This window comes from Astatotilapia calliptera, chromosome 19, assembly GCF_964374335.1.
Source record: "Astatotilapia calliptera chromosome 19, fAstCal68.1, whole genome shotgun sequence".
Lineage (NCBI taxonomy): Eukaryota > Metazoa > Chordata > Actinopteri > Cichliformes > Cichlidae > Astatotilapia > Astatotilapia calliptera.
This window is the reverse complement of record NC_137440.1, coordinates 14198522-14224442: the sequence shown is the minus strand read 5'-3', so window position 1 is coordinate 14224442 and position 25921 is coordinate 14198522. Positions and strand designations below refer to the sequence as shown.

The 25921-nt window shown below is 39.7% G+C and overlaps 1 protein-coding gene across 1 annotated transcript in view; it reads left to right on the top strand.

Moving 5' to 3' along the window:
• sntg2 (syntrophin, gamma 2) overlaps positions 1-25921 on the top strand; it is a 117128-nt gene that overhangs the window by 30665 nt on the left and 60542 nt on the right. Inside the window, exons 2-9 of the mRNA XM_026151094.2 lie at positions 2009-2146; positions 2263-2319; positions 2463-2520; positions 4913-4956; positions 6917-6958; positions 8042-8129; positions 11720-11802; positions 25237-25361. Of these exons, the coding sequence (XP_026006879.2) occupies positions 2009-2146; positions 2263-2319; positions 2463-2520; positions 4913-4956; positions 6917-6958; positions 8042-8129; positions 11720-11802; positions 25237-25361 (635 nt within the window). The remainder of the gene's footprint in view (positions 1-2008; positions 2147-2262; positions 2320-2462; positions 2521-4912; positions 4957-6916; positions 6959-8041; positions 8130-11719; positions 11803-25236; positions 25362-25921) is intronic.

Below are 25921 nucleotides of genomic sequence, written 5' to 3'. Positions count from 1 at the left end.
GCTGTTGAAGCTTTAGTGTGTTTGAAGCTAAGCTTAGTTATAATTACTAACTTTAGTTTAAATGCACAGGTACCAAATTGCTTCTAGCTGAACTCTGGCATCGGCATGCAAACATGTTACCGCGCTGAAACACTGTCTTCCATTAGTCTCAGTAACTGCGTGTGGATGGATGCTTTTTGTTAAAGGGTTTGATTTTGGTTCAAAACTGAAATTACACCATCTACTGCCACAAAATGTTATTTCTGTATTTTCTGAATGCTTGCCAAGCAAACATTTTGAAGCTCAGTAACCCTGCTGTGATAGATTCTCAATATCTAGTTGTGGTTGAAAAAGAGTTCCAAAATGAAAGTTGTGAGGACGTCGATCCTCCCAGCAGCTCCTGATGTTTCCACCTTTCATGTCATTGCTGATGAAGATTCATATGTTGCTTCTTTGTGCTTGTCAATTTATTTTTCCCTTTGTGTCATTGTCTTGTGTTACATTTCCCAACAGGTTTCCTGTGGTCAGAGTTGCCAGGAGAGTTTCTCTTGATATTCACCTTTTTCTCTCCTTCCACTAGTTTGTTAGGGAGTTGAAGCGCAGGACTGTCACCTTTCTTTAGACAAAGTTTAAAGTTTGTTAGATGAAGGGGTTTTGTTTTGTGTTGGGGGTGCTGTTGTGTTGTCTTTGGCTCTCCCAGAAGCCAATTTATGCATAGTTTCTGACATTGTGGCAATAAATAATTTCCAAACGACCCAAACAGCCTCCTCAAGTTTCTCCATCTAGTATTCTGTTACTTTCCGTACCAACAGATCCATGTGGGGAATGTAACAATTTGCATCACAGGGTCAGTAATTCAGGTAAGTGAGGTCACTGTAACGGGCCAACGTGTAAAGTTCACCATGCAACAAATGAAACAGAATTTAGATGCACATAAATGTAACTAGTGTAACGGTGTTGTTTCCATTTAAAAATGCTAGTTTGTATACATGCAGACGTTGCAGGGCCGTCAGCTCACTTTGAATTTCCTGTTCTGTTCAATATTTCTGAATTTGTTAAGCAACACTTTATTCTACATCAAAATGTCGACACCTGCCTGTTATTTGTTTTTTCCGTCCATGCCATGACCAGCTTTGACCTTTGAACATTTGATGGAAATCAACAGACTGCCTGAATTTTCTGAATGAATGGTGAACGATTGGTGCAGAATTAGACATGGCTTTTGTCAAACCCAGACAGCGAGCTGATGAATTTTACAGTTAGTTTCCAACTGTATACTAATTCCAGTTATTGACCCATTATTGGGTCAAAACCTCTGCTTGTTTCAAAAATACTTATTTAGGCTCCTCATCTGTATTTTGTTAGTATTAATTATAAGTTGTTAGCATAAACTAAACCAAAGTGGCCAAAATTATTTTTTAATATTTCCTGGCTGCTAGTATCTTGGTCTAAACGTAGTTTGTGTTTCGAGATATAAACATAGTTTTTTACCATTTTTCAATCTCGTCATATGAGCCGTATCGTTTGAAGTGTTACAGAAGGTATTGTCTGACAGTCTTTTGCTTAATCAAAAAGGTGAATAATTTGAGATGGCTGCTTCTTTTATTTCTGTTGATATTTGCAGATAATGATACTGAACAGAAAGAGCGTTAAATTTGAGCTGCACTGCATTCAGTTTTCAGATGCTTGAAGGTTCTTCATCTACAAAGAAACAGAAAAAGCGTGAACTGTAACGTCTGTGCTTCTTTGATCTGGCTGACTGTTGTCATTTCTGTCCTCAAAGTTAGACTTTCTGGCACAACTGCCTGAACTTTTGTGTATCTCTGGTTTCATAAGGTAGAAACACTGAACTGAAAGAAAAAATCCTTACACTAAGGTTTCACAATGTCAGGCAAAACCAATTAACCCAAAACTAGACTAGTAGAACGGGGTGCACAAATGGCACGTTGAGAAAAGAGGATTAAAATGTTCATTGTCTACGTAATTGCTCTGCTTGGCAAAATGTCAATGTTCTTCTCAACTCCAACAGACAAAATCTGGAATTGCTTTGCTGTACAATGAGGAGACCAACAATACCTATGATGTCTGCCTGAAATTGACCAAAGAGGTATTAACCATACAGAAGCTGGATGTGGTTTGCACGAGTGGAAGTGAATCCCAAGTAAATGTAAGTGCACCCGAGGCCTCCAGGCTCGCTTTTTGTAATTCATGCCGCATAACTCCAGCATACTTTTCAATGTTCACAATATCCTTTTGCCAATAAGAAACTCCCACTTTCTAAAGCACAGAACTGTTGTACTGCGAAGACAAGCGACCGGCGGTCTGGGCTTAAGCATCAAAGTAAGCAGATAAGTTTTGAGACTACAGTGGAAATGAAAGGCTTTGGGTGGCAGAGATGGCTGTTTGAAAAAGCTGTTTTGGCAGCAAATTTTACCACCCATACTCAGAAATGCACATCCTCATCTTTCTCTCCTGCTTTTCAGGGAGGTGCAGAGCACAACGTGCCAGTGGTTATTTCAAAGATTTTTAAAGATCAAGTAGGTAAGAAAGCATTTCATCTCACTACTTTAATGTGGCTTTGGAAATGGTTTTCAGTGCATCGTTGAGTTTCACGGTTCAAAGTGATTACAGACATAATAAATTATTATTATATTGGTACTTAAATTGACAAGATTTGTCTGTAAGATTTAAAAAAGTCTTATAGTTTGATAGCATCCTTATACTTGAGCTGTTTTTACACATGCAGTGCTTTTGATGAACTTTTTTGTTTTTAGGAATTCACCAAAAGAGCTGCATGGGAAGAATGCAAAGCCCTGAGTGTGTGTGATGTTGGGTTTTGCTTGTTCAGTTCAGATAATTCCCAGCCATAAACCACTCTGTAGATATTTCCCGTAGTGCAAAGTGCCCAAAGTGGATTATTTCCTGCTGTGTGATCCATGTGAGGCAGGATAGTTGCGGAAAATACCCCCATCTGATTCTTAAAAAATTAGCTGCACAGCATGAGTTTGTACTGAGTTTTAATTTATCAGGACGCACTGCAGTACGTATAAAGCCATTTTCACATGTGAACGTCAGAGAAGTAAAACACAGACGCGAATAATCAGTTTGAAATCTGACACACAGAAAGTCATCTACAACACATTTAGGAAACGTTACAGAACATGTATGAGACAACTGCACAGCTTTTTGATTGTATGCACAGTTTTTACATGGTGCATAGACTGTATATAAAAGATGGATGCATAACTTGTTCTTGAAGCTTCAAGCTGTTGTTTTGGCTGTTTTTGTTTTTTTGTTTGTTTTAAAAAAGATGACAAAAAAGGTCAAATGCATTTCATGCCCATACAGTAGCACTTTGTCAATCACAAGGCAGCCATGCCTCCATCACACTGTATTTTCTAAACTACTCTAAATGGGACCATAACTTTAAAAGTGAATGCAGTGTTGTATTGAAGATGACTTGATGAGATAATGAACTTATTATGAATATGTTCACTGAGAAGCATGATCATTCTCCCCACAGAGTATAAAATCTGGCTTCTGTTTGTAAACAACCTCTAAGGTCGTGCAGATCTGAGGCGCCTCAGAACCAGCTTTGCTTCATTAGGACACTGCATCCAACGTTTTTATACAGTCTATGATAGGAGTGCATTAAGCCGTTTCAAAGTTTCCTGCAACTTTTTCCTGAATCTAAAAGTCTATCGTAGCCTCTGTTGTCATGTCAGATGAACCACCCTCCATGTGTCTGTAAGCGAAATAACAAAAACAGCTAAATTACTGGCTGATATGGACACAACTATTTCTTAACTGATGTTCCAGAACTGTGGCCTGCCGGGCTGCGATGGTAAAACACAGATGAGATGGTCACAGTTGCTGCATGTGTTTTTGTCTGGCTATAATGGTGTGAAAATGGAAATGGGACTGAAAATTTTATTTAGAAAGAGGTGAGAGGCAGAGCTGCCGATGCTTGCCGCCTCACCGTGCCGAGAAAGCGATTAGCAAATGTAAATAAATATTGGATTTTTGTTTTTGTTGTCAAGATTGTGGATTTTCGTAATTATTTTTTCTCTGTGTATTCAGTGACTTTTTTCCCCTTTCCCCCCGTGATCAGAAAAAATGAAAGCTCTGCCGGAAACCCCGTTGTCCCCGTTTACTGCACCCAGCTGCACGAAACACCCCCTAAAAACCGCAAACATCTGCTCTTTGATTGCTTTAAAAGGTTGTTAAAGTAAACTTGACATGACGGGTTTTTTCCTTTCGTTTCAATCGAATTCTCAGCAACTCTCAGAAAGAAAACATTTTTTATTTATGTGCACCTGCTGCGAGGCACAAAGTAAAAGATGAACTGTTGTAATCTCTCACAACAGCTCATCAGTCCAATAGGGCAGTTAATTGATGATAAGTGAGCATGAAGTGCTGTGGAGAAGTAAACCATCGCCAGATTGGAAGAGTAATATGATCATGCTGTTAACTAGATGGAAAATACTTTAATCATGTCTGTCAGTTAAATTTTAAGAATTGATGACCTCCAAGTTTCCCTGCGTGAAGCCATATTAGAGCATCATGTGAGCGAATCATTTCCCGGTAATTTTTCTTTTTGCCCACGCGCTTCCTAATACTTTTTCTGATGCGAGAAAATCATGTCTTGATATCCCGAGGACGTTAAGAGCCCTTTTCACACAGCTTTACGAATCTTTTCACAACACAGCTCTCATTGTTTCCTCCTGTGCTGCTGCAAATGAGTTTATTTCCTGATTAGTTTCGAATTTCATGCCTTCCTGTGTTCTTTCTGTGAGCTGTAGGATGTTGTCTGAGATTAGACGGTTGGGGGGGACACTGATTGCCATTTCCACCACATTACCGTGTATGAAATGAGCAATTATTTCATAATGTTTTCATTAACCTCTGACACTCGACGATTGACGCTCTGCAGCCGATCAGACGGGGAAGCTGTTCGTCGGGGACGCAGTGTTGCAGGTCAGTATCAGTTTCTGACTTATTTGCTTGGATGCTGGTTGGGGTCACGACCCAGCGGGGCGGCTCTTTGCATCTCAATTTCGCTCACATTTTAACGGTTATTAATTTGAAGGAATGGTAGCTGAATCTTTTGAGCTATATGATGTTTTTCAAATGAATCATTCAGCATGTGATTTAAAAAACAAAACACATCATTGCTACAGGAATCACTCAATGTATGTGTTTCTATATTTAAAAAAATATCACCAATGAATAATAGCTGATGGTCCTTAGAGTGGTAGTCATTAGTGTCTAGTGTTTAGTAATGCTATTCATTTAATCTTTTTAATAAGTTAATTTGAATCCGTCTGGCAGCTTTATTGGATCTGCTGTTTATCTGGAATATCAAGTAGGTTCAACGGACAGCAAAGCAATATTACCATTCATATTGAAAATGATTACGAATAATAATATGAATAGAACTGCCACTGCTTCCATCTCTCACCGCTGTTTCATATGTATTTGCAGTGGCTTATTTGAAGTGTCACATTGTAGAATATTGCATCTGTTTGCCTGGATGGCAGGAGACGAACAAATTAGGGGCTGGTGCGTAAACTTTGGGAGTCATGGGGAGGCTCAGGCTGGACGACTGTTTTTAGGGGAGATAATCTGTGAAATGAGTTTAGCTTAGATTTAAAAATAAATAAATGGGGAAAAAAGCTGAATAAAAAGATATATATTTATATATAAAGGTTGTTTCTCCAAATTGCAGCAGATTATGACAGACTTTTATAAACTTTAACACTGTGTCTCTGTGTCTTTTCCCGTCTTGTTGCAGTTTTTTGTATTTGTACTTACAGTTTTGCATTTTACGTTAAATATATTGATATTTGTAGGAATTCTGTTTGGTGATGATTGGTGTTTTTCTTTTTTTCCTGTCTTGGAGATAATTTCCATCTGCTTTTATTCTCTTTATAATGATTTAGCATCTTATTTTCACTTCATATTATTTTGCCTCTGTAGCTCAAGGCATTGTGTTTTGGGGTCAACTATACACTCACTGGCCACTTTGTTAGGTACACCTTTAGACGCTGAGAGAGAGAGAGAGAACACTCCTTGTTGAGGTCAGAGGAGAATGACAAGACTGCTTTAAGCTGATAGGAAGGTAACAGTAACTCAAACAAGCACTTGTTATAACCAAGCAGAAGATCACCTCAACATCAATGCTCAACATCTCCAGCCTTGAAGCAGATGGGCTACAGCAACAGAAGACCGCACTGGCAGTCCTCACTGGACTGGCTCACAAAAACTGGACAATAGATCTCTGGAAAAACATGAAAGCATGGATCCATCCTGCCTTGCATGAACGATTCAGGCTGATGCCAGTGAATGTACTCAAATGGACTCCAGTCACCAGATCTCAATCTAATAGAGCATCTGTGGATGTGCTGGTATGGGAGACTCGCATCATAAATACGGAGCTGTGTGATGCTGTCGTATCTATATGAACTAACATCGCTTAGGAATGCTTGCAGCACGTGGCTGAACATATGCAATGAAGAACTGAGGTAGCTGTGAAGGCAAAATTGGGTTCTAACATGGTGTACCTAACAAAGTGGCTGGTGAATTTATGTTCTGCTAACTTGGCCTGAACTGGGACTTAGAGAGCTGAAAGTCACCGTAGCCTTGCAAAACATTTTTTGGTCATAACTCAAGAAACTCCCAAAACACATAATTAGTTTGGATTATGAAAATGTTCTTCATACATAAATATTAATCACTTTAGTGCAGGAGCTGTTATTCTGGACCTGGTAGGCCTGTCCAGAACTACACCGAGGTGACTAAACAGCACATCACCCTGCGAGTCATATTCTAGAGATGGAGGCCTGTGACACCTCTGACCCTGTTAGTGAGAATACAAGTCCTTAATAGTCTTATGTTAAACTAAATGTTTGTGTTTCATCTCTGTTTGTTTCTTTAGGTCAATGGCATTAATGTAGAGCACTGTACTCACGAGGAAGTTGTGAGTATTTTTGTATTTGACTCTTGCAAAAAGCCAATACCCTGCTCCATCTGCCCATTACTCTTCCATCCATCCTCCAGGTGTAACACCAAATCCCGCTGTTTATCAACAGGGAGGTGCGCCTCAACAATCTGAGTTGTCATCTTGGCAGGAGGCTGTTTTTCTTTTCGTTTACACTGTGACAAATTGAAAAGCCTGAAAAAGAGTCGATTATTATCAAAGCCTGCACAGGAAGTGAGGGTGCCAGTATGCGGTGTTCCCCCCCCACCCCCCTTTCTTCTACATTCACAATTTCTTTCTTTTCATTTTGATCAGTTTCCCTCTGAAACAGCATCTTCCTTTTGTTAAATATCCCCTCTGCTGTTTGCGACCATCCCTCCATCTCACCCACGCACACGCACGCTCTTCCTGTCTGCCATATCTTTTTCCTCGTGCAGCCTCATACAGCTGTTCTCTACATTCACCTCCAGAGCGTCAAAACATATAATGAGCAGTTTCTGTTCAGAACGAAATCCAGCACATTTAATAGCAGCCTGTCACACTGTCGGCGCTGACAGATGCTTGGGCTCAAGTAAAAGGGCTAGCATATAATGCAGGAGAGGATGGCAGATATGCATCGAGGGCATGCACAAGTGACCTTGCGCTTTTCGTTCATGCGTCTCATTTGCTCAAATTTTTCATTTATTTCATCAGCTGCATGGAAGAAACAGATTTCATCGCATTAAACATATGTTTGCTGTGACTGCATCTCTGAGAACATGTCACTTACACATCAGATAATGAGACATTCAGAGCGTAATTACTTTGTCGTGTCAGCTGTCACTTTGCCACCGCCTGTCACGAGCGAAAAGCCGGCCTTCCAAATCTGCCTTTTGATGATTCAAGTGGAACCACTTCAGCCAGGCTTTAACTTCTGATTTAATATTCCTCACTCATCTCCCGCTACATTTCATTTGCTCAGGCAGCATACAGCTTGACATGAATGTGGCTTGTTTCATTTATATGAGATTAAGTTTTATCTCGCTGTATCACTCGCAATCTCTCCCCCTCGCTATCTGTATCAATCTCTCTCGCTCCCGCCAGGTTCACCTCTTGCGTACTGCGGGAGATGAGGTCACCATCACTGTTCGCTACCTGCGAGAAGTTCCATCATTTCTAAAACTGCCTCTAGGTAAGCGCACGCTGATCGACGCCGTTTAAACCGGCTATAAACTTTATTGCACTGAGCATTCTTAGCAAATGAGAAGCGAACCGCTTTTATGGAAAATTGTCTTTTTGCTCAACTTGGTGCTTTAAACCTGTTCGATAGACGAGCGTTCATTTCAGAGTAATAAATTGTCATGCTCGGTGGCCCGAGGCGAGCAGTAATGTCAGAAACACCCAGAGCTGCACTTACCTTCAGCAGCTTGAAAAGATGAAAACGGAGACACTAAAATCATCCAGGTGGAGCCGATAAAAGGTGTGGAGCGAAGGATGTAGGTGAGAGCGGTGAGAAAATGATGGCAAGGAAGAAAGCAACACAAACCAAGCCTCAAAGTAAAGTGTAAATTTGGCAATTTATTGGAACACTGTGCAATACTTTATCATATACTTAACATCAGAGTGAAGGCGGGTGAGAAATGTCTGAAAACATGTTTGAGTTCTAACGTTTCATTTAAAAACAAAAACAAAAAAACAAAGCATTGCATAATAATAATAATAATAATAATAATAATAATAATAATAATAATACATTTTATTTAAATAGCGCCTTTCAAAGCACCCAAGGACACTGTACAACAGATAAAAACTGGAAATATACACAATGATAAAAATAGAAGATAAAAGTTAAAACATACAGCATAAATGTCATTTTAAATGTTTTCATGTTATTAATATGACAGGCAGCATTTTAGTTTCCCACCAAATTACAGTAAATCATTATCTTAACTGCCTCCCCTTTGCTTTCATTTCTGATACCAGTCAAAAAACATGTTTTTACACAGAAGTTTACATTTGTTTTTTAGTGTGTCATAAGAAAATAAAGTAACAATATAGTAATTATAAATAGATGTTTTTCACATGTGAGGCCCATGTAGATGGCTAATGAAGTGCTGGACAACAGAGCGAAGAAAAAATACAGGCCTGCAAAAGTTTGGTTATTTTAGAATTTGTTTACTTACTAACAGATTCACTGTGTAAAACAGGAGAAATATGTGCAAGCGTCAGAGCTCAACACTACAAAAGTAAGATTGTCTGTTGTATATCAGGACCGTGTAGCTGTGGTTTGATCTAATTTCAAGGTGGGGCTGTGGTGATGTCATTACTGAAATTCAGAAAAGGCAATAAACAAACAAACAAACAAACAAACAAAAACAGAAGGGCTGTTGGTGGTTGGATTTTGTAGCGCTGAAAACAGAGCCAGCAGGGATGGCAGGAGTCTGACACAAAAAGCATTTTTTCTTGACCTCAGCTTTAATTGATTAGTACACCAACTCAACTTTGATTGCTAGTTTCTCTGATCGTTTTTTTGCTTTGCAAAATTCCCCAAACTGTGATAATTGGAAACTTCAGATATAATGGTTTGTTTTTTTGTTGGTTTCCTGTGCTAAAAATCTAAATAATCGAGTTTTGGATTGAATGGGGGAAACAAAGATCCCGTGACCTTCGTTTGGGTTCAAGTGACATTTGATGAGCACTTTGTCTGATGTTTTGTAGAGAAAGGATTTTTAAAATCGCCTGTCCCATTGACAGTTTCACTTCAGTTTTCACAACAAGTAAACAACCCACCAACTGCCATCACATTTAAAATTCAAATACTGCTGCTCATGTTTTTACTCTCACTTTCTTAAAAAAAAGGTAGTGATATTTTAGGGCATATGCTAATTCTCTTTCTTCCCCAGAATTGGATAAAAAGATTGATGCCACTCTGCAGGCTTTATACGCCAGACAAACAGCTGTTTCTGTTTGCTGTATATATTATGTGTTAAAGCACTTTATACCGTTGTTGCCGGTAGTTGGATTTTCTGATCTTCAGGCAAATTCAGGCTAGCTGTTTCAATCAGCTCTGCTGACTTATTGTTGGGGGTTTCAGGTGTGTTTACAAATGCAGATAATTTTAAAAAACTAATACAAATCAGATGGTCGTCGGTGGTTTTGAGATGCAGATCATCTAGTTGAAGGACTGATGAGCTCATGCCATCTGTTTACTGTTCACAGAAATCTCTACTCGACCAATCTGTGCTCAAGGTTGAGGTCACATTTGTTGTTTTATGGTCAATAAAATTTAAACAAGGAGTCTCGAACTCCAAGCCTCGAGGGCCGCTGTCCTGCAGGTTTTAGATGCATCCTTGTTCCAACACAGCTGATTTAAATGGCTAAATTGCCTCCTCAACATGTCTTGAAGTTCTCCAGAGGCCTGGTAATGAACTAATGACTTGGTTCAGGTGTGTTGAATCAGGGTGATATCTAAAACCTGCAGGACAACGGCCCTCGAGGTCTGGAGTTCGAAACCCCTGATCTAAACTGTGATAGATCATGAGCCGGATGACCTACTACAGGTGTGCCCAACTCCAGTCCTCGAGAGCTACTGTCCTGCAGATTAATGGCTTGCTATCATGCCTTTGCCAAACTTGATGGCACGCTGAAGAGGTAATCCAACCATTTGATTCAGCTGTGTTGGTGTAGGGATACATGTAAAAGCTGCAGGACAGTAGCTCTCGAGGACTGGACACCCCTGACCTACTATATCCTTTGACGGTCAGATTTTTGTGATTTATCTTTTAATCCTAAATTAGGCTAAACCTACCTAAGCTCTTGGTCCGTTTTAAAGGAAGGATAAGAAACTGGTACTGATTTTATCTCCTAACTCTTACAAATAAAGTTCTTTAACTGTAGTAAACACAGCTAATGCATCAATGTCACAGTCTGTAACTTCCTGCATTACATCTGGGCCTTTAGATGTTGACAGTTTTGTGTTTGCAGCGAACACTCAGACTGCTGAGCCGCTAATAATTGTTCTGCTATGAATTAGCTGTAAGCAAAATGAATGAATGAACCCCATGCAATACAAATGATTTCAGTCCCCACAGTAAACACAACAATCACTTTGTACAATTTATCTAATTACGAAGAGCACACAGATGTAGAAAAATAATTAATACTAACAGGCACGCATGAATATTTATAGCTCGATAAATCGCCACATTCTCCGGAAATCAAAGTGTGAGCGCTTTGAGAAATCCAACCTTTGTATCGTGCGGGTGTGTTAACATTCATGGGAAGGCTGCAGTGCAGAGATGCTCAGGTTTTTAGCTGTAGGCTGTTTGGCCCCGTGAATTGTGGTTTTTGTTGTCTGAGAGTGAAAAGGTTCAAGTTGTATTCTCTCTAAGCCGGCCTTTGTTGTACCATGGCACAAATGACAGGCAGGAAAGGCCAGGAGCTGCTTGCCACACTTTACAGAGTGTGACCGAATCAGAAGGCAGTTCCTCCAACGCCAAGCTAATATCATATCAACGAGCAGCATTTGTCTTTTTGGATTCTGCCTGTGATCTATGCTGCATGGCTAAAGGCAGGGCAGCAGAATAACGTCAATAATAACCCTTATAATTTAAGACTACGAGCTAGAACATGCTGTTTGAGGTTTATGTGCAACTCATGACTCGCCTTTGTTTCCAGATGAATTCAAATATTGATAGAAAAGGTGAGAAGTTGGATTAAATCTTTAACAGTGATTCTTCAAAAGATTTTTGTAAACATGAATCATTCTGCTGTTTGTTTCAGGGTCTCCGGGGCCAGATCACAGTCGAGTATCCTCCCCGCTGTTCGACAGTGGTGTACATTTAAATGGAAATGGAAACAACACAGTAAGAAACACCTTTTTGATGTTGCACATGAAAATGTGATTGGTTTGGGTTTGATCTCTTTCCTGCTTAGTGCCAGGGTCTTACCAGCTTCTTACAGGTAACTGATTCTTTCAAGTAAAGCTACAGGTTTAAAACACTAAAGAAAGTGAATTATCTGAGAGTAGTGCGGTGATTAACACTTGAAAGATGAGAGTGCTTTTGGATCTGTGCTTCTTTTGAGGTATCCCTTCAACTTTGGCTTACTTTAGACATGGGACGGTTACTGGTGTCAGACAAGCTGCCACACATGCCAGCTGAGAGCAGGAAACTGAGGCTCCATTTCACACGGGCTCAGCAAAATTGGGCAATAGAAGACTGGAAAAATGCTGCCTGGTCTGATGAGTCTCAATTTTTGCTGCGACATTCAGATGGTAGTGTCAGATTTTGGAGTAAGCAACATGAAAGGATGGACCCATCCTGCATTATCAGGCTGGTATTGGTGTAATGGTGTGGGGGGAAATTTCTTGCGGCACTTTGGGCTCCTTAGTACTATCTGGATATCATTTAAACGCCACAGCCCACTGAAGTAATGTTGTTGACCATGCTGCTAACTATCCTCACAGTGTACCAGTCTTCTGATGGGTGATCCCAGCTGGATAACGCAACAGGTCATAAAGTTCACATCATCTGAAACTAGTTTCTTAAATATATCAGTGAGTTATCAAATGCACTCAAATGGCCTCCATAGTCACCAGATCTCCAATAGAGCGCCTTTCGGGTGTTACAGAACAGCGGCATGAAGAATTAAAGCTTTTCTGAAGTTAAAAAGGAGTCCGACCTGATATTCCCAGTGTAACTAATAAAGTGGCCAGTGAGTGTAGCTTGTAATTTTCTATACCGCTGAGGCATTATGGCCATTAGCATTAGTAGCAGTTGAGACTATTAGCACTGCTAATATTGACATCTCCTCCCTGCTTCCTTCTGTTTGTGTACATTAGGGAAATCTGCATTGTTAGACTATCAGACTCTTCATCTCATCGAGACGTTGCCGGGATCACACCCAGCGATGGAGAACAGATAAATGTGTGCCGGAGCCATCTTGTTATTCCAATTAGAAAAATGAACATCTTGTGGATGTAACATTTTCATTTGATGGAGAAACGGTTTCTCAATATGCGACAGTAATGGAACCTTGATAGAAATTACACCTGAGCTTGTTTTCTGAAAAAGGTTAATCCCACATGCAATAACAAAACCCCAGTACGCCCACACGCTGTGGCTGATTTAGACCAGTTACAAAGGTCTGGTCGTGGGATGCTGGGATTTATGTGAGATCACCCAAGTGCATGCACATAACAACAATAAGAAAGGTGTAGGTTGTTAGTAGCAGTGAGCAGCTATAGGTTATCTCAGCTTTGCAAGTGTTCGATACGCAATCATTTTTTAAAATTCATTCATGAAGCGCAGGAGAAACAGGAGTTTTAATGAATACGAAGCCTCATAAAAGACTTCTGTCCTTGTTTGCGGTTAGAGGAGCCTTCATTGATGTCTCTTTGGAGGCGTATAATGAAAACGCTTTTTAAGTCTTAGAATTTAAACCTCCACTACTCCTTTTTTCTTTTTTTTGTGGGCTTTTGCTGGTCAAGAAGGTAAAAAGATATCAACTAAATCATATCATGATGAATTCTTGGCGACTAATTACTTTAAAAATATTTTTGCAATAGAGGTTTTCAGAAATGTTGTTAAGCAGGGGCAAATAACGCATCTAAATCTCAATATTTGTGCATTTCCCTGCCATCCTGTGAATATTGTGAGGTAAATCCAGGTTCTAAATTCTTGTTTCATTTTGTTAGAGTTACAGGTTTTGACAGTGAAGCTTTTGGATACGACTTCTTTATTTTTCCATGAATCGGAAGATTCAGTCAACAGACAGAGAAGTCAATTTCTGTTATGTTTCTGGAAATAAAATATTCCATCAGTCACTGAATGATATATGAACGAGTCCTCGGTGTAAAGCTTTAGATTACATAGAGGAATCCAAGTGGAAAGTTTGTAAGTGCTACTGAAGTGGAGATTTGTGGCTCAGAATATTAGAGGAAAGGGCATTTTGAAGAAAACAGCTGTTTGAAGAGGTGCTTGGGAAGAGTGTGCACGATATTGATATTTAAAAATCTAAGATAAATTAAATTTAAAGTAAATCTGAGGGTTTGCAAAATGTCTAACAAAGTGCAGACAAATCACACCAGAACGATTGTATTTGTTTGTGTTATTATTAATTCCTTGCTCTCTCCCACAGTGTCCTTTTTCCTTCCCCTCACCCCAAACTAGTTACATTAGATTGTGGCTCCGCCCTGAGCCTGGTTGTGCTGGAAGTTTCCTGTTAAAAGGGAGTTTTTCCTTCCCACATTCGCCAAGTGCTCGCTCATAGGGGCTCATCTGATTTTTGGGGTTTTCTTTGCATTATTGGACGGTCTTTATCTGACAATATAAAGTGCCTTAAAGTGACTGTTGTCGTGATTTGGAGTTATATAAATAAAATAGAATTAAAGTCTGAAAAAAATGCATTAGTATGGAAGTACAGTAGCGGCAGTGGAGTTACCATCCACTGGTAACTCCATCCAAGTTACCAGTGGATGGAGAAATGATCTTTTAATTTTCTTTCCTTTTGTCTCACTATTGGAGTACTCAACCCGTCACTTGATCTATTAACTGCCTCCGTTGAGCCTAGAATGGACAACTAGTAGGGGAAGAATGGCACTGATATTAGAAAACAGACACAGGAGGAGATTTTCTAAAACCATGAAGCTTCCTTCAATGAGGGCCCGACCGATATACTGCTGGGCTGATGATATCAACCGATATAAGCAATTGGCCAGTTAAGTTGACACTTATGACTAATAAATGAAAATGAAATGAAAATTAATCAAACATATCCATTCAATCTGAGCAGAGTTGGACAGAGCAAACATGAGTAAATAACTACCTTTATAACTGTTAGGGGTCATTATTAGTCTGATGAACAACTCTATTGGAGTTGTTCTTTAGAAAGAAAAAATATATATACTGGTTGCTTTATTGGAGTATCAGATTTTTAAATCCCAGTTTAACCTGTGGTTGAAACTCAAAGTTATAAAATAACAGCTTTTTAGGAAGCTTTGTTTCAACAACAGCAACAGGAGGAAACTCTGCTTCATTCAGCGACTATGAACTTATTACTCTAGGTAGCTCAGCAGGGCTGACCACTAGCATGGCAGCTGTTGTTCATACAAATCTCCTATGACTTTGATGTGTTATTAAATGTGAAGTAATCCATAACATCCTCTGCACACATATGCTAGGATGATGTTTTTTATTTTTTCCAGACTGCAGGTCCCAGATCTGAGAGTTGGCCCCTGGCAGAGAGAGGAGAATTAATTACCTCAGCTAGAGTCTCGCTGTTGTTTCCAACATTCATGTCAAAACAAAGATTTACTGGCTTCACTGATCAAGATTGTTTTAGCCTAAGAGTAATACCTGCAAAATCACCAAAACCTATTTGTTTTCATATTTTTAGGGGCAAATGTTGTATTAGCAGTTTAAAATATTGTGAAATTATATCACGTTAGTTTTGGTCATTTTTTTTAACCCCTACATATTGTGCCCGTGTATATATTTTTATGCTTAATCATAGGCTATGTTAAATCAAAAGTGGCTCTATTTTAATAGCTCTGTGGCAAAATAACAAAGTGTAATTTTCATTTCACAGCTGCAGAATCAGAGTGTGACTCTGCCCACAATAGCAACAGAGCCTGTTTGAGTTCATGAAGCAGATGAATCAATCTGCCATCACAGGGTAGGAAGGGTCAAAAAGAAAACAGACCCAAGTCATTCATTTAGGTCTGTCATTCTACAAAGCTGTTATTCGCTCATTGAGCTTTCTTGGTCTTCAGTGGTAATGGCTGTGATTACAGTGTACTGCTGGGATGCCGGATTGGGAGACGTTTCAGTGTAGAAGCAGCTGACTTCACAGAGGTGATACTTCAGTCTTACCAGAGGACAGCGTGATGCAGTTTGCTCATTACCTTCACTGACAACACCGGCTACCAAAAACGTGTGCATCAGTGCATCAAAGAGAAAGTGTTTTAGAGTTCTCCTGGATAAACAAAACTATTTACCTAAAGATAATATTTTGGTTTTAAGCTAAATCCTCAGATAATTCCATATTAATACATTCATTAATAATGGAAAGGGTCGCTTTAAAACAGTCTGGCTTGTCATTTCATATGCATTATTCAGAGTAATCATGAAGGACAGCAGGTGGTCATTTTAAGCTTTCATAGATTTAAAGTGTTTCCATTTAAAACTCTAGCAGGTGCTGGAGAAGCCCACGTCTCTGGACGGTCTGTGGACGATCTTACTATTTGCACAGAAAACCCTGACACATACCTGCCTATGCAAAAATAATTCTGGTACAAATCTGTAACAGATCAGCTGGCTCTGTATAAAGGGTCTTTACATAAAAATGTTTAGTTGTAAACCTGTCTGGCAACATGAGCAGTTTCCCGAGAACAGAAATAACATTTTTAAAAGCTGCAAAAATACAAAATGGAAAAAAAGAGGGCCTCTGGAGTGTTTTTGGTCACGTCAACGGAGATTGTGCTTGCCTCACAGAGGACTGTTATGTGAGTGATTGTTTTTGTTCTTTGAGTAGGCCTAATTGTGTGTTGTGTTTCAGATTTTTTAGTGCAGTACAAGGCATGATTTCACTTTCATGTTCACAGAATAATGATAGGAAGCCTCAAGATAGAGATTTAAGGAAAAGTAGGGCAGCACATAACTTAATGGCATGCAATGTCATTTGATTTTCTTTTTGGGGGGAAAATTAATTAACTCAGTAGCATCATATGAAATGGTTTGTAAAGGAAATGTTCTTTAAGCATGAGGTCGGCCTCAGATGAACTACACTACAAAGCAAATGCACACTCTGTCATGTGGTTTACATGACATTTTAACCTCTCTCAGTTCTGCTTAGACTTTACAAAACAGACCACTGACTAAAGCTGCTAAAGGTTCAGGTATTTCTGTTTACAGGAGGTGGACAACAAAACTGAGCTGAAAGTGCATACTAGACTTATTTAGTCAAATCCCCATATAGATTTCATCGTTTTTTTCAGGGTGCCTCCGTCTCACCCTATTCCTAGCAACCTCTTTTGTCACACCACCCCATCTGCATGTCCTTCTTCGTTACATCCAGGAACTCTGTCATCTTCCTTTTTACCTCCTGACTCACGGCTCCATATTCCGCATCGTTTGTCCATTATATCCACTAGCCTTCTGCTGCACGTGTCCCAAACCCTCAACCTTGCCTAACTATATATTCGACTTGAGCCGACTCCCTCATATACTAATTTCTAATCTTGTTCTCCAAAATGAATTGGAGAAAAAAAGCAATCGAGGGGGCCTACAGAAGTTATAGAAAAGATGCATCAATTTCAGAGCAATGCTATTGTGGAAAAAAGTGTTCGTAGCATGGGCACAAAAACGGTCTAACCCACCACTGGGACATTAATTTTACATTCCACATCATGTTTCTGTCCAATGTCATGGCCAAGCTAAGAGTGTGTATTTTATTTTCCTTTATTATGACAACCTTGATGCTTGATGACATCCATCAACGAAAGAGCAGTCTTAGACCTTTCGATAGTAAGAAAAAGGTATGAGCACCGTCACCATATGTTGTTTCAAAAGGGGACAATTTTCCAACAAAATTGATATTTTGTCACATAAACATTCCAAAGCACTAACAGGAAATGCTTTTGAGTCCCCCAGTTGTGAGAGAGGACTTTTATCTAGACTCACATTTTTCATTAACACTCAACAATCACACAGGGAGAAATGGTGGCGAGAGTTAGAGACTGCAATTTCTTCACTGACAGCACCCCCAATAAACCCAAATCCTGTGCAGCCACCAGGGGCACGGTGGGGTGAGGAGCATGCTGCTCCTATTTTCTTGTCAGAAAAGACATTGCCTTTATTTGAGTTCATATTGCTCTTTACTCTTACATTAAATGGCTGCATTCTGCTGAATTCACTGTCAAAACTCAGCCTGGAAATGTGGGAAAAGTTAAAATCGTGAAGCCAAGTTGAGGGAAAGTTGGTACACAAACAAATTCCTTACAGAGGAATTGCAATAATACGTGGCAATGATGAACACCAGCTCATTCTCCTTGTGGAACGATGTCACGTACGAGTCCATTATTTGTTTTAACAACAAAAACTTACCTTTTAATTTTTTTTTAAAAAACTACATAATTTGGCTTCAGCTGAAACTGATTTACAAGACTTTTTTTCAGTGCCTTGCTTCCAGCATTGTGCAGCAGTGCTGAGTCACTGATGCACATAATAATAATACCTTAAGCTACATTTTCTAGGATTGCTCTGTTTTATGGTTGGTGGTTCAGCCAATTCTCCATCAGTCCATCAGACTGAGTAAAATCAGCTCTTAGATTATTTTGAGACTAATTTTACTTGCTTTATGAAATCCCACTCATCGTTTCTTTATTTATATATTACCCCTCAGCCGGCCAGCATGGACAACCAGTTTTGTCAGTTAATTGGATAACTTGAATGAGGTGATGTAGGATTATCAAATTGAGACTTTGTGCATCTACTCAGAGACCGAGGGGTAGCACTGGTGGCCACCAGTATTTTATTAAATGATCTTAAGCAATAGTTCTCCAGGATTTCTGAAGAACTGTCTTTGGTCATTGACTGCTTTTACACACATTTATAGTCCAGTCCTTGTACCTTACAATTTCCAGAGCAATGTGGTTTGTTAAGCAACTTACCACTGAACTATTAATCATTCAAGCTGAAAAAAGCCACCCAACTCAGGGGACAAATCAGTAGTTTGTCTCTGAATGATGGAGAACTTGGCAAAAAACCACCTTTAAATTTTATCTTCAGGCGCTGAGTTATTACCGACCTGTCAGTAAAACACAGTTTGTTACCATTTCTTTAATTCAATCTATGAAAAGTGCTAAAGATAATGGCCTGAAAGGCATAAATTATTATTTCTGCACCAACAAGGTCAATCCCAAAAAGCTATTGGCCAAAAACTTGGCATTTCTAAGGATCGCGTGTGTCCTTGAGGACCTGAAGAAGTTTGTCCAGTAGATCTGCAGGAGTAGTAATATTTTGTGCTCATTAAAAATCTATTGTGCCATTCATTGTAGTTTTTAAGTCTGAGAAACTCACAAAAACCCATGTATCAAATATGATATGCTTGGCTTTAAAAGGTTAAGCCTGAAAGAATACAGAGGAAAGGCTGAGGTATCGCAGTTTACACAAGAACTGAAGTGAAAATCAGTGGCAAAAAGGATTTTTTAGGGACTGGTGAATCTGAGTTTTAAATGTATTCATTCAAATAGTCAGAGAGTTACAACAGATGGTGTCTACAAACATCTGTAAAACACAGTGGACACTCTGTCATTTTTTTTAGCTACATGTCAGGTAGTGATTTTGGGGCTCTCGTCAAAATTGATGGACTTATGAACACAGAAAAATACAGTCTGAATATAGTTGGTCTTACCAAATAATGCCATTCATCCTCATTAGAATTGCACAATTAGTGTTCTAAATTGCCCATAAGTGTTAGCATCTATGTGTTAGCGCTGCGATGGGCTGGTGAGCTCTCCAGGGTGTACCCCGCCTCTCATCCTATGGCAGCTGGGATATGTTGCAGAATAAGCCTAGAGAGCTACCAAAAAAATCATTACCAGTAAAACCTACTGGTTGGAAAAAGCCACACACAGGGAGAACATGCAAACTCCACACAGAAATCACTGCAGCACCCTTCTCCTTCCTCTTTTTTTAATTCATTGTTTTAGTAGAAGTATGGTTTAGACAGTCAAGACTCCTTCAGGATAATTTGCTGATTTTTGCGCCCTACATTGCTGTACATAAAATATTTTTCTGTACTAAAATGCTGATAATATATTTTAAGCTGAAAGGAGAGAGCTGTGCCTATATATTTTAGTAATGTCCTCTTAAATTTACTGAGCTTTGTCCTCACTAGCCTTTCCAATAATTATTCTCAGTTCATGACACTTCTCAAATATCAGTATCCGTGATGGAATGACTGGCTGTGGCTTTAGGTTCTGTTCCAGCTCCACAGAAGAGGCAGGTGCTTTGTCAGTGTAATCCATTCTGACAGCCTGATAGTTTTCCATTTCCTACCACCTCATCTACTCTCTGCAGAGCTCCACTTGAGAGTTAAGTAACATGTTGTTCGGGGTTGACATAATTGGAGCAGAGGATGATAATTTCTTTAGAAATGTTGCTATTACTGGTGGCGAGCTGACAGGGGTCTGCATGCGACATGTTGCAGTTCAGCAATGATGTGTCTCAATGTGCAAAGGTGGGCATTTTTTCCTCTGCCGTTCACTCTCGACTGCAGTCCACCTAGCGGCTATTTAAATGCTCCATCTTCAGCCATTTCAAAGTCAGAGGAAGGCAGGTAGGCGATTTGGTTTCTCGCATTGTGAACACAAGCCTTCCTTTACTGTGCATGCAATGATAAAGTGGGACTACATCAGATTATTTTTTGGAGTTTTGGGATTTTGTGCTGACGGATAATCTTTGGCTTCAGGAACGATTCACTGTTTGATGTTCACTCTGCTTCACTCAGTTGATCCTCAAGCTTGTAACTCTTTAGATAATGAAGAACAGATGGATTGCACATTAAGTATAGTGTGATTTGCATTTAAATGTGGCATACTTCCAACTGTCAAAGCTTTTGTCAACATTTTTTGCTGCAGGACTATTTAGAATAAATGACTGTTGGTGCAGCAGATCAGTCAGAAGCTCCATTAGAACTTGAAATTCTGAAACAATTTGAGGCACCATGAGGCCGACCCTCCTGGGTGATAAGTTAGCAGCGATGCAGGTGGATGCTTCTCTGGTGTCCTGGATTGTTGATTACCTGACAGGAAGACCACAATATGTACGTCTCCCACAGTGTGTGTCTGACAAGGTGATTAGCAACACAGGGGCACCACAGGGGACTGTCCTCTCCCCCTTCCTCTTCACCCTCTACACCACAGACTTCAGCCACTGCACAGAGACATGCCATCTTCAGAAGTTTTCTGATGACTCTGCGGTGGTTGGATGCATCAGCAGGGATGATGAGACAGAGTACCGGGCTGTGGTCGACTCCTTTGTCACGTGGTGTGAGCAGAATCATCTGCAGCTCAACGTGGCAAAGACCAAGGAACTGATCGTGGACTTCAGGAAGACCAGGAAACACTTGACCCCTGTTTCAATCCAGGGGGTCAGTGTTGACATTGTGGAGGACTATAAATACCTTGGAGTACACATTGACAATAAACTGGACTGGGCTAAAAACACCACAGCACTTTACAGGAAGGGCCAGAGTCGTCTCTATTTTTTGAGGCGACTGAGGTCCTTCAACATCTGCCAGAAAATGCTGAGGATTTTCTATGAGTCTGTTGTGGCCAGTGCGATCCTCTATGCTGTTGCATGCTGGGGGAGCAGGCTGAGGGTCGCAGATGCCAACAGACTTAATAAACTGATCCGTAAGGCCAGCAATGTTGTGGGGATGGAGCTGGACTCCCTCAAGGTGGTGTCGGAGAGGCGGATGCTGTCCAAGATAAAGACAATGTTGGATAACACCTCCCACCCACTCCATGACATGTTGGTCAGTCACAGGAGCTCGTTCAGTGAGAGACTGAGATTACCGAAAAGCACCACTGAACGACACAGGAAATCATTCCTGCCTGTGGCCATCTCCCTGTACAACGCATCCACTTAACACACTGTTTGCTGCTACAGCTACACATGTTTCTTTTCCAAATATTTATTTATAAGTGACTTATTTATGTATGTATGTATATATATGTATATATTGTACTATTCTTAGTTAGCGTATTGTCTGTCTTGTCTTAATGTTGGTTTAAAATGGAGCACTGTAACAAAAAATAATTTCCCCCAGGGATCAATAAAGTATTCTGATTCTGATTCTGATTTTAATTATGTTACAGTCTGGTGGTTTTTTTGCTGCAAAAGCACAATTCTTACTTGGATACCAATAGTAATGATAGACCAAAATTAAAAACATTAGGAAACATTTGCTTCAGCAATTTTGTCATAAGTGTTTGCATAAGATTAATATTCCTAAATTGTTACAAAATCTAGACTATACTTCAGACAACCCCAGAAGAACTGTTGAAAAGATGGCTTGAAACTGCACTGATCAGTATAGCCAATGAGTTCTTCAATGATCTAACGTCACACTGCACTGTGAATGGTGACATTGTTACCAAAAATTGAGACAAAGAACACAAAGAATTGTGTACGTTAATACTGATGTACCACAGGGATCTCTACTGAACCACTTTTGTTCTGGGAAATGCAGATCTCCATGCCAACAGCACACAAACAGTCTTCTCTTCTATTCCTCCTGACTCCTCCCATCTTATTGGCGAGTTGCTTGTCAGAATTTGTAACACTGCCCGCATTTAAAAATAAAGATCATATGTTTTATTTGACATAGTCACTATATATCAATGGTTCTATATTCATGACAGGAATTGGTGTTCAGTTGCTAGATTCCTTGCAAGCTTTTGTATGGACAAACTCCCACAAACATTGTTAGTTTCTTCCTCCAGTTAAGGGTTGTTTGGCTTTTTCATCTGTATTGATTTTTAACTGTTAATGGGAAATACATTTCCTTAAAACTCCCCAGACTTTATTAAGATTTTAAAATATGAAAGTTGGTGATCTTAAATTGCCCCTAAGTATGAATGTGCCTGTGTTAGGCCTGTGACAGACTGGCCTAGGGTGTGGGTCTAGGGTGTACCCTGCCACTCAGCTATACTTAATACATAGACTTGATATCAGCCTCTTGGCTGGGATAGGCTCCAGCCGTTCTGAGAGAAAATGCCTTGTCAGAGGTCTGACGAGATGGGCAAGACTGCTTCAAGCTGAAAGGACATCACTTGTTACAACGCGTATGCAGAAGAGCTTCTCTAAAGAACCAGAACCTTTAACCTTGAAGCTCGTGGGCTACAGAAGATAACACCAGGCGCCACTGCTGTTAGCTAAGAACAAGAAACGGAGGCTAAAAATTGACATAATTCAACAGCATACTGGAAAAATGTTGTTTGGTCTGATGAGCCTTGATTTCTGTTACAAAATACAGATGGTGGGGTCAGAATTTTGAGTAAACTATATACACAATATGAAAGCATGGATCCATCCTGGCTTGTACGAACAGCTCAGGCTGCTGGTGGTGATGGTGAAACCGCACCACCCAGTAACATAGCTGAGGAGTGCATTTCGTTATAGGTATAATGCTTCAAAGGTATGCGGTATACAGCAATCAGCCATCATCGTTTTTCCTTAAACTTTCGTCATATAGAAAACTTAAGCACAACTATTTTGAATACACATTTCATGCTCGTTCCTCTTCTGAACAGACTAATTCAGAGCGAGCTGCACTGACCATTATGGTAATGCTGAATTGCTCTGGAGTCCATTATAAAGTAATTTGAAGACTCGCCTAATGCCACGTTAAATGCCACCATCAACACGTATCCATAACACACATTTCCTTTTCATATTAACACATTGTATTATTGTTATACACCAGGCAGTTTTTAAACAGCAATTTTAGTTTTATTTGCCTAATTTTGCCTATGAATATCTAAATGCACTTCTGTATTTGCCAGAGGCTTGTATCCAAAAAATCCATTAAAGAGAGCTGAGAGAGACACGGTCAACATGACTGAAACCTATCAATTTAAATGGCAAGTGTATTTCCCCTGAAATTACTCCCTAACACCTCAACATTTTTATAAGAACTAATTTCATTCTGTCATTAATCAATGTCAACAGGACGTTTTTCTTTGATATGTGACCATTTTCTGCAGATCCACTTGTGTTTTTGAGTATGTGTGAGTGAGGTGACGTTTTTGTAACTTCTCTCTCTTGTAAACGATGCTGCACATTTCCATTAACACAGCTGTAATCAGTATTTATCTGGGCACACTGGGAAGACTAACCGTTTCCCAGGTGAATGCTAATAAGATGATAATAGAAACATACTTAATCTACTCCAGCTTCTTTTTAGACACCAAAGAATGGCTGTTACCTGATTTATCTAAACTTTGTATGTAGCCTGATTGGTAGAATGTCTGTTTGTCCTGTTTGCTCTGTTCCTAAACGAAATGAAGCTTTAACTCTTCAGATTTTATACCTGGTTTGTTTAGTTTTATCAGACTGTGCCATGTTCCTTTGTTGTCTGGAGTCATGCTGTGCTGCAGACCAATACAATTGGACAAAGATTCTTTTCCAGGAACAGTTTTTGGTTTAGTTACAAACTTTTTTTAAAACCCAACTACAAGGCACTCTTTGTTAGTTTCCTGTAATGCTGTGGTCTCTCTGAATCAAGGTCTGAGTGCACAAAGTTTGTTGCTTTCCATGTAACTGAAGAGAAACTTTTTTTAAACTTGTCATTTCCTCTCCAGGCACCGAAGAGACCAAACATGAGTATTTATACTCTCACCTGTGTGGCCTGTTAGAAAGTCCAGAATCCAGTCAGCAAGAACTTAACCAAGACTGATTACATCATGTGGTTTAATCGTGCTAAATGCCAAAGAAAAGCAGCAAGTTAAAAATAGTTTGCCGTCTTCCACTTATCTGTTGGGCCTATACAAACACTGTGGAGGGTCCTGTTCTCTTTAAATTGATGCCAACACCTGCTTAGTATTCCACAAAATCATTGACCACAAACACAATTGCTATACTCATAACAAAACAATTTCAAAGTGAATATTTTGAAATAAATGAAAGGTTTTTCTAACTGATTTATTCAGTTTCAGAACTGAAGGGAAGGATTTATGATGCGTGCTGAAGTCAGAACGTGGTTTCATTACAGAAGTGAGAGTGCAATATTTACTCCGTTAGCAAAATATGGACATTTTTAGGTTCTGCTGAGTGATTTTTTTAGTTTCAGTACAGTTATTCTAAACTTACTCACTGTGCACGTAGTTTACATGTAGAGTCTATACACAAGTTATTGATTATTTTCATCATGTTAACTGCAACAGCAGGTGATTTCCCTGATTACAGAGGAGATTTCTGTTAATATCTGGGGCACCAGATATACTTGCACCACTTACATTGAATAATTGGGTTTGATTTGGAAAGAAAAACTGTTGCTATTTGTATGTTTTTTAAGAAAACAGCTGGAGTCTGTAACTTCAGTATATTGAAGTTCAGACATGCTTGGCGTAAGCAGACAGTGAGAACTTCAGACAAAAATAGCTGATTAGCCCTGGTTGAGAAGGGAATTCTTTTGCATGTAAATGGTGCTTGTGTATCATCCATCAGTAATCAAAAGAATTTGGTCAACAGAAGCAGAAAGCTCACGCATCGTTCATGTATTCCACGCAGGCTCCATCACCCCCTTCGCCCTCAGCTAATGAACCAAAGTATGAGAAGCGCTGGCTGGATGCCGTCTCCCTGCCCTTGTTGATGGCCAGAGTCTCCAGATACAAAGCTGGCAAAGATAAATTAAGGTAAGGGTAATCCAGCATGATATAATTCACCTCCAAGGCGCACAGTTCACTGAGCGCAGTTGTTGGCTTAGCAAGCACTTTTCATTTAAGCGGGACGATGTTAATGCCAATATCTATGCACAGGCATAAACGGCTTAAAAGGTCACCGCAGCTACGAGGCTGTGGCTCAGAAGGTGCGACTGAGAGGACACTGGTCGAACTTGTAAAGGCTTTTGATTATTATACCCGTCCTTTTTTGTATTGATTTTCTTGTGCAATGTAATTTCACAACAGTTTTTTTCCCCACAGGCTTTTTCAATCAGGCTTTTCAGTCATTTCGAAACTGTAGTACAAAATAAACCTACGAGGCCTGTTGTTTGATATTGTTTCACATTTGACAGTCATAACCTATAGATCCCAAATGGCAGGCTTGTATAAACTGCTGAAATGCATTGATTTTTTTCCCCTTTGTGTAGCAACCATTTCTTTCAGTTCTCTTTGTGTTTCTGTGCGTTTTCTGTCATTTGAAGCACTGATTTATTTGGGTTTCTGTTTTTAGAGCCATCTCCTCTCATACAGTG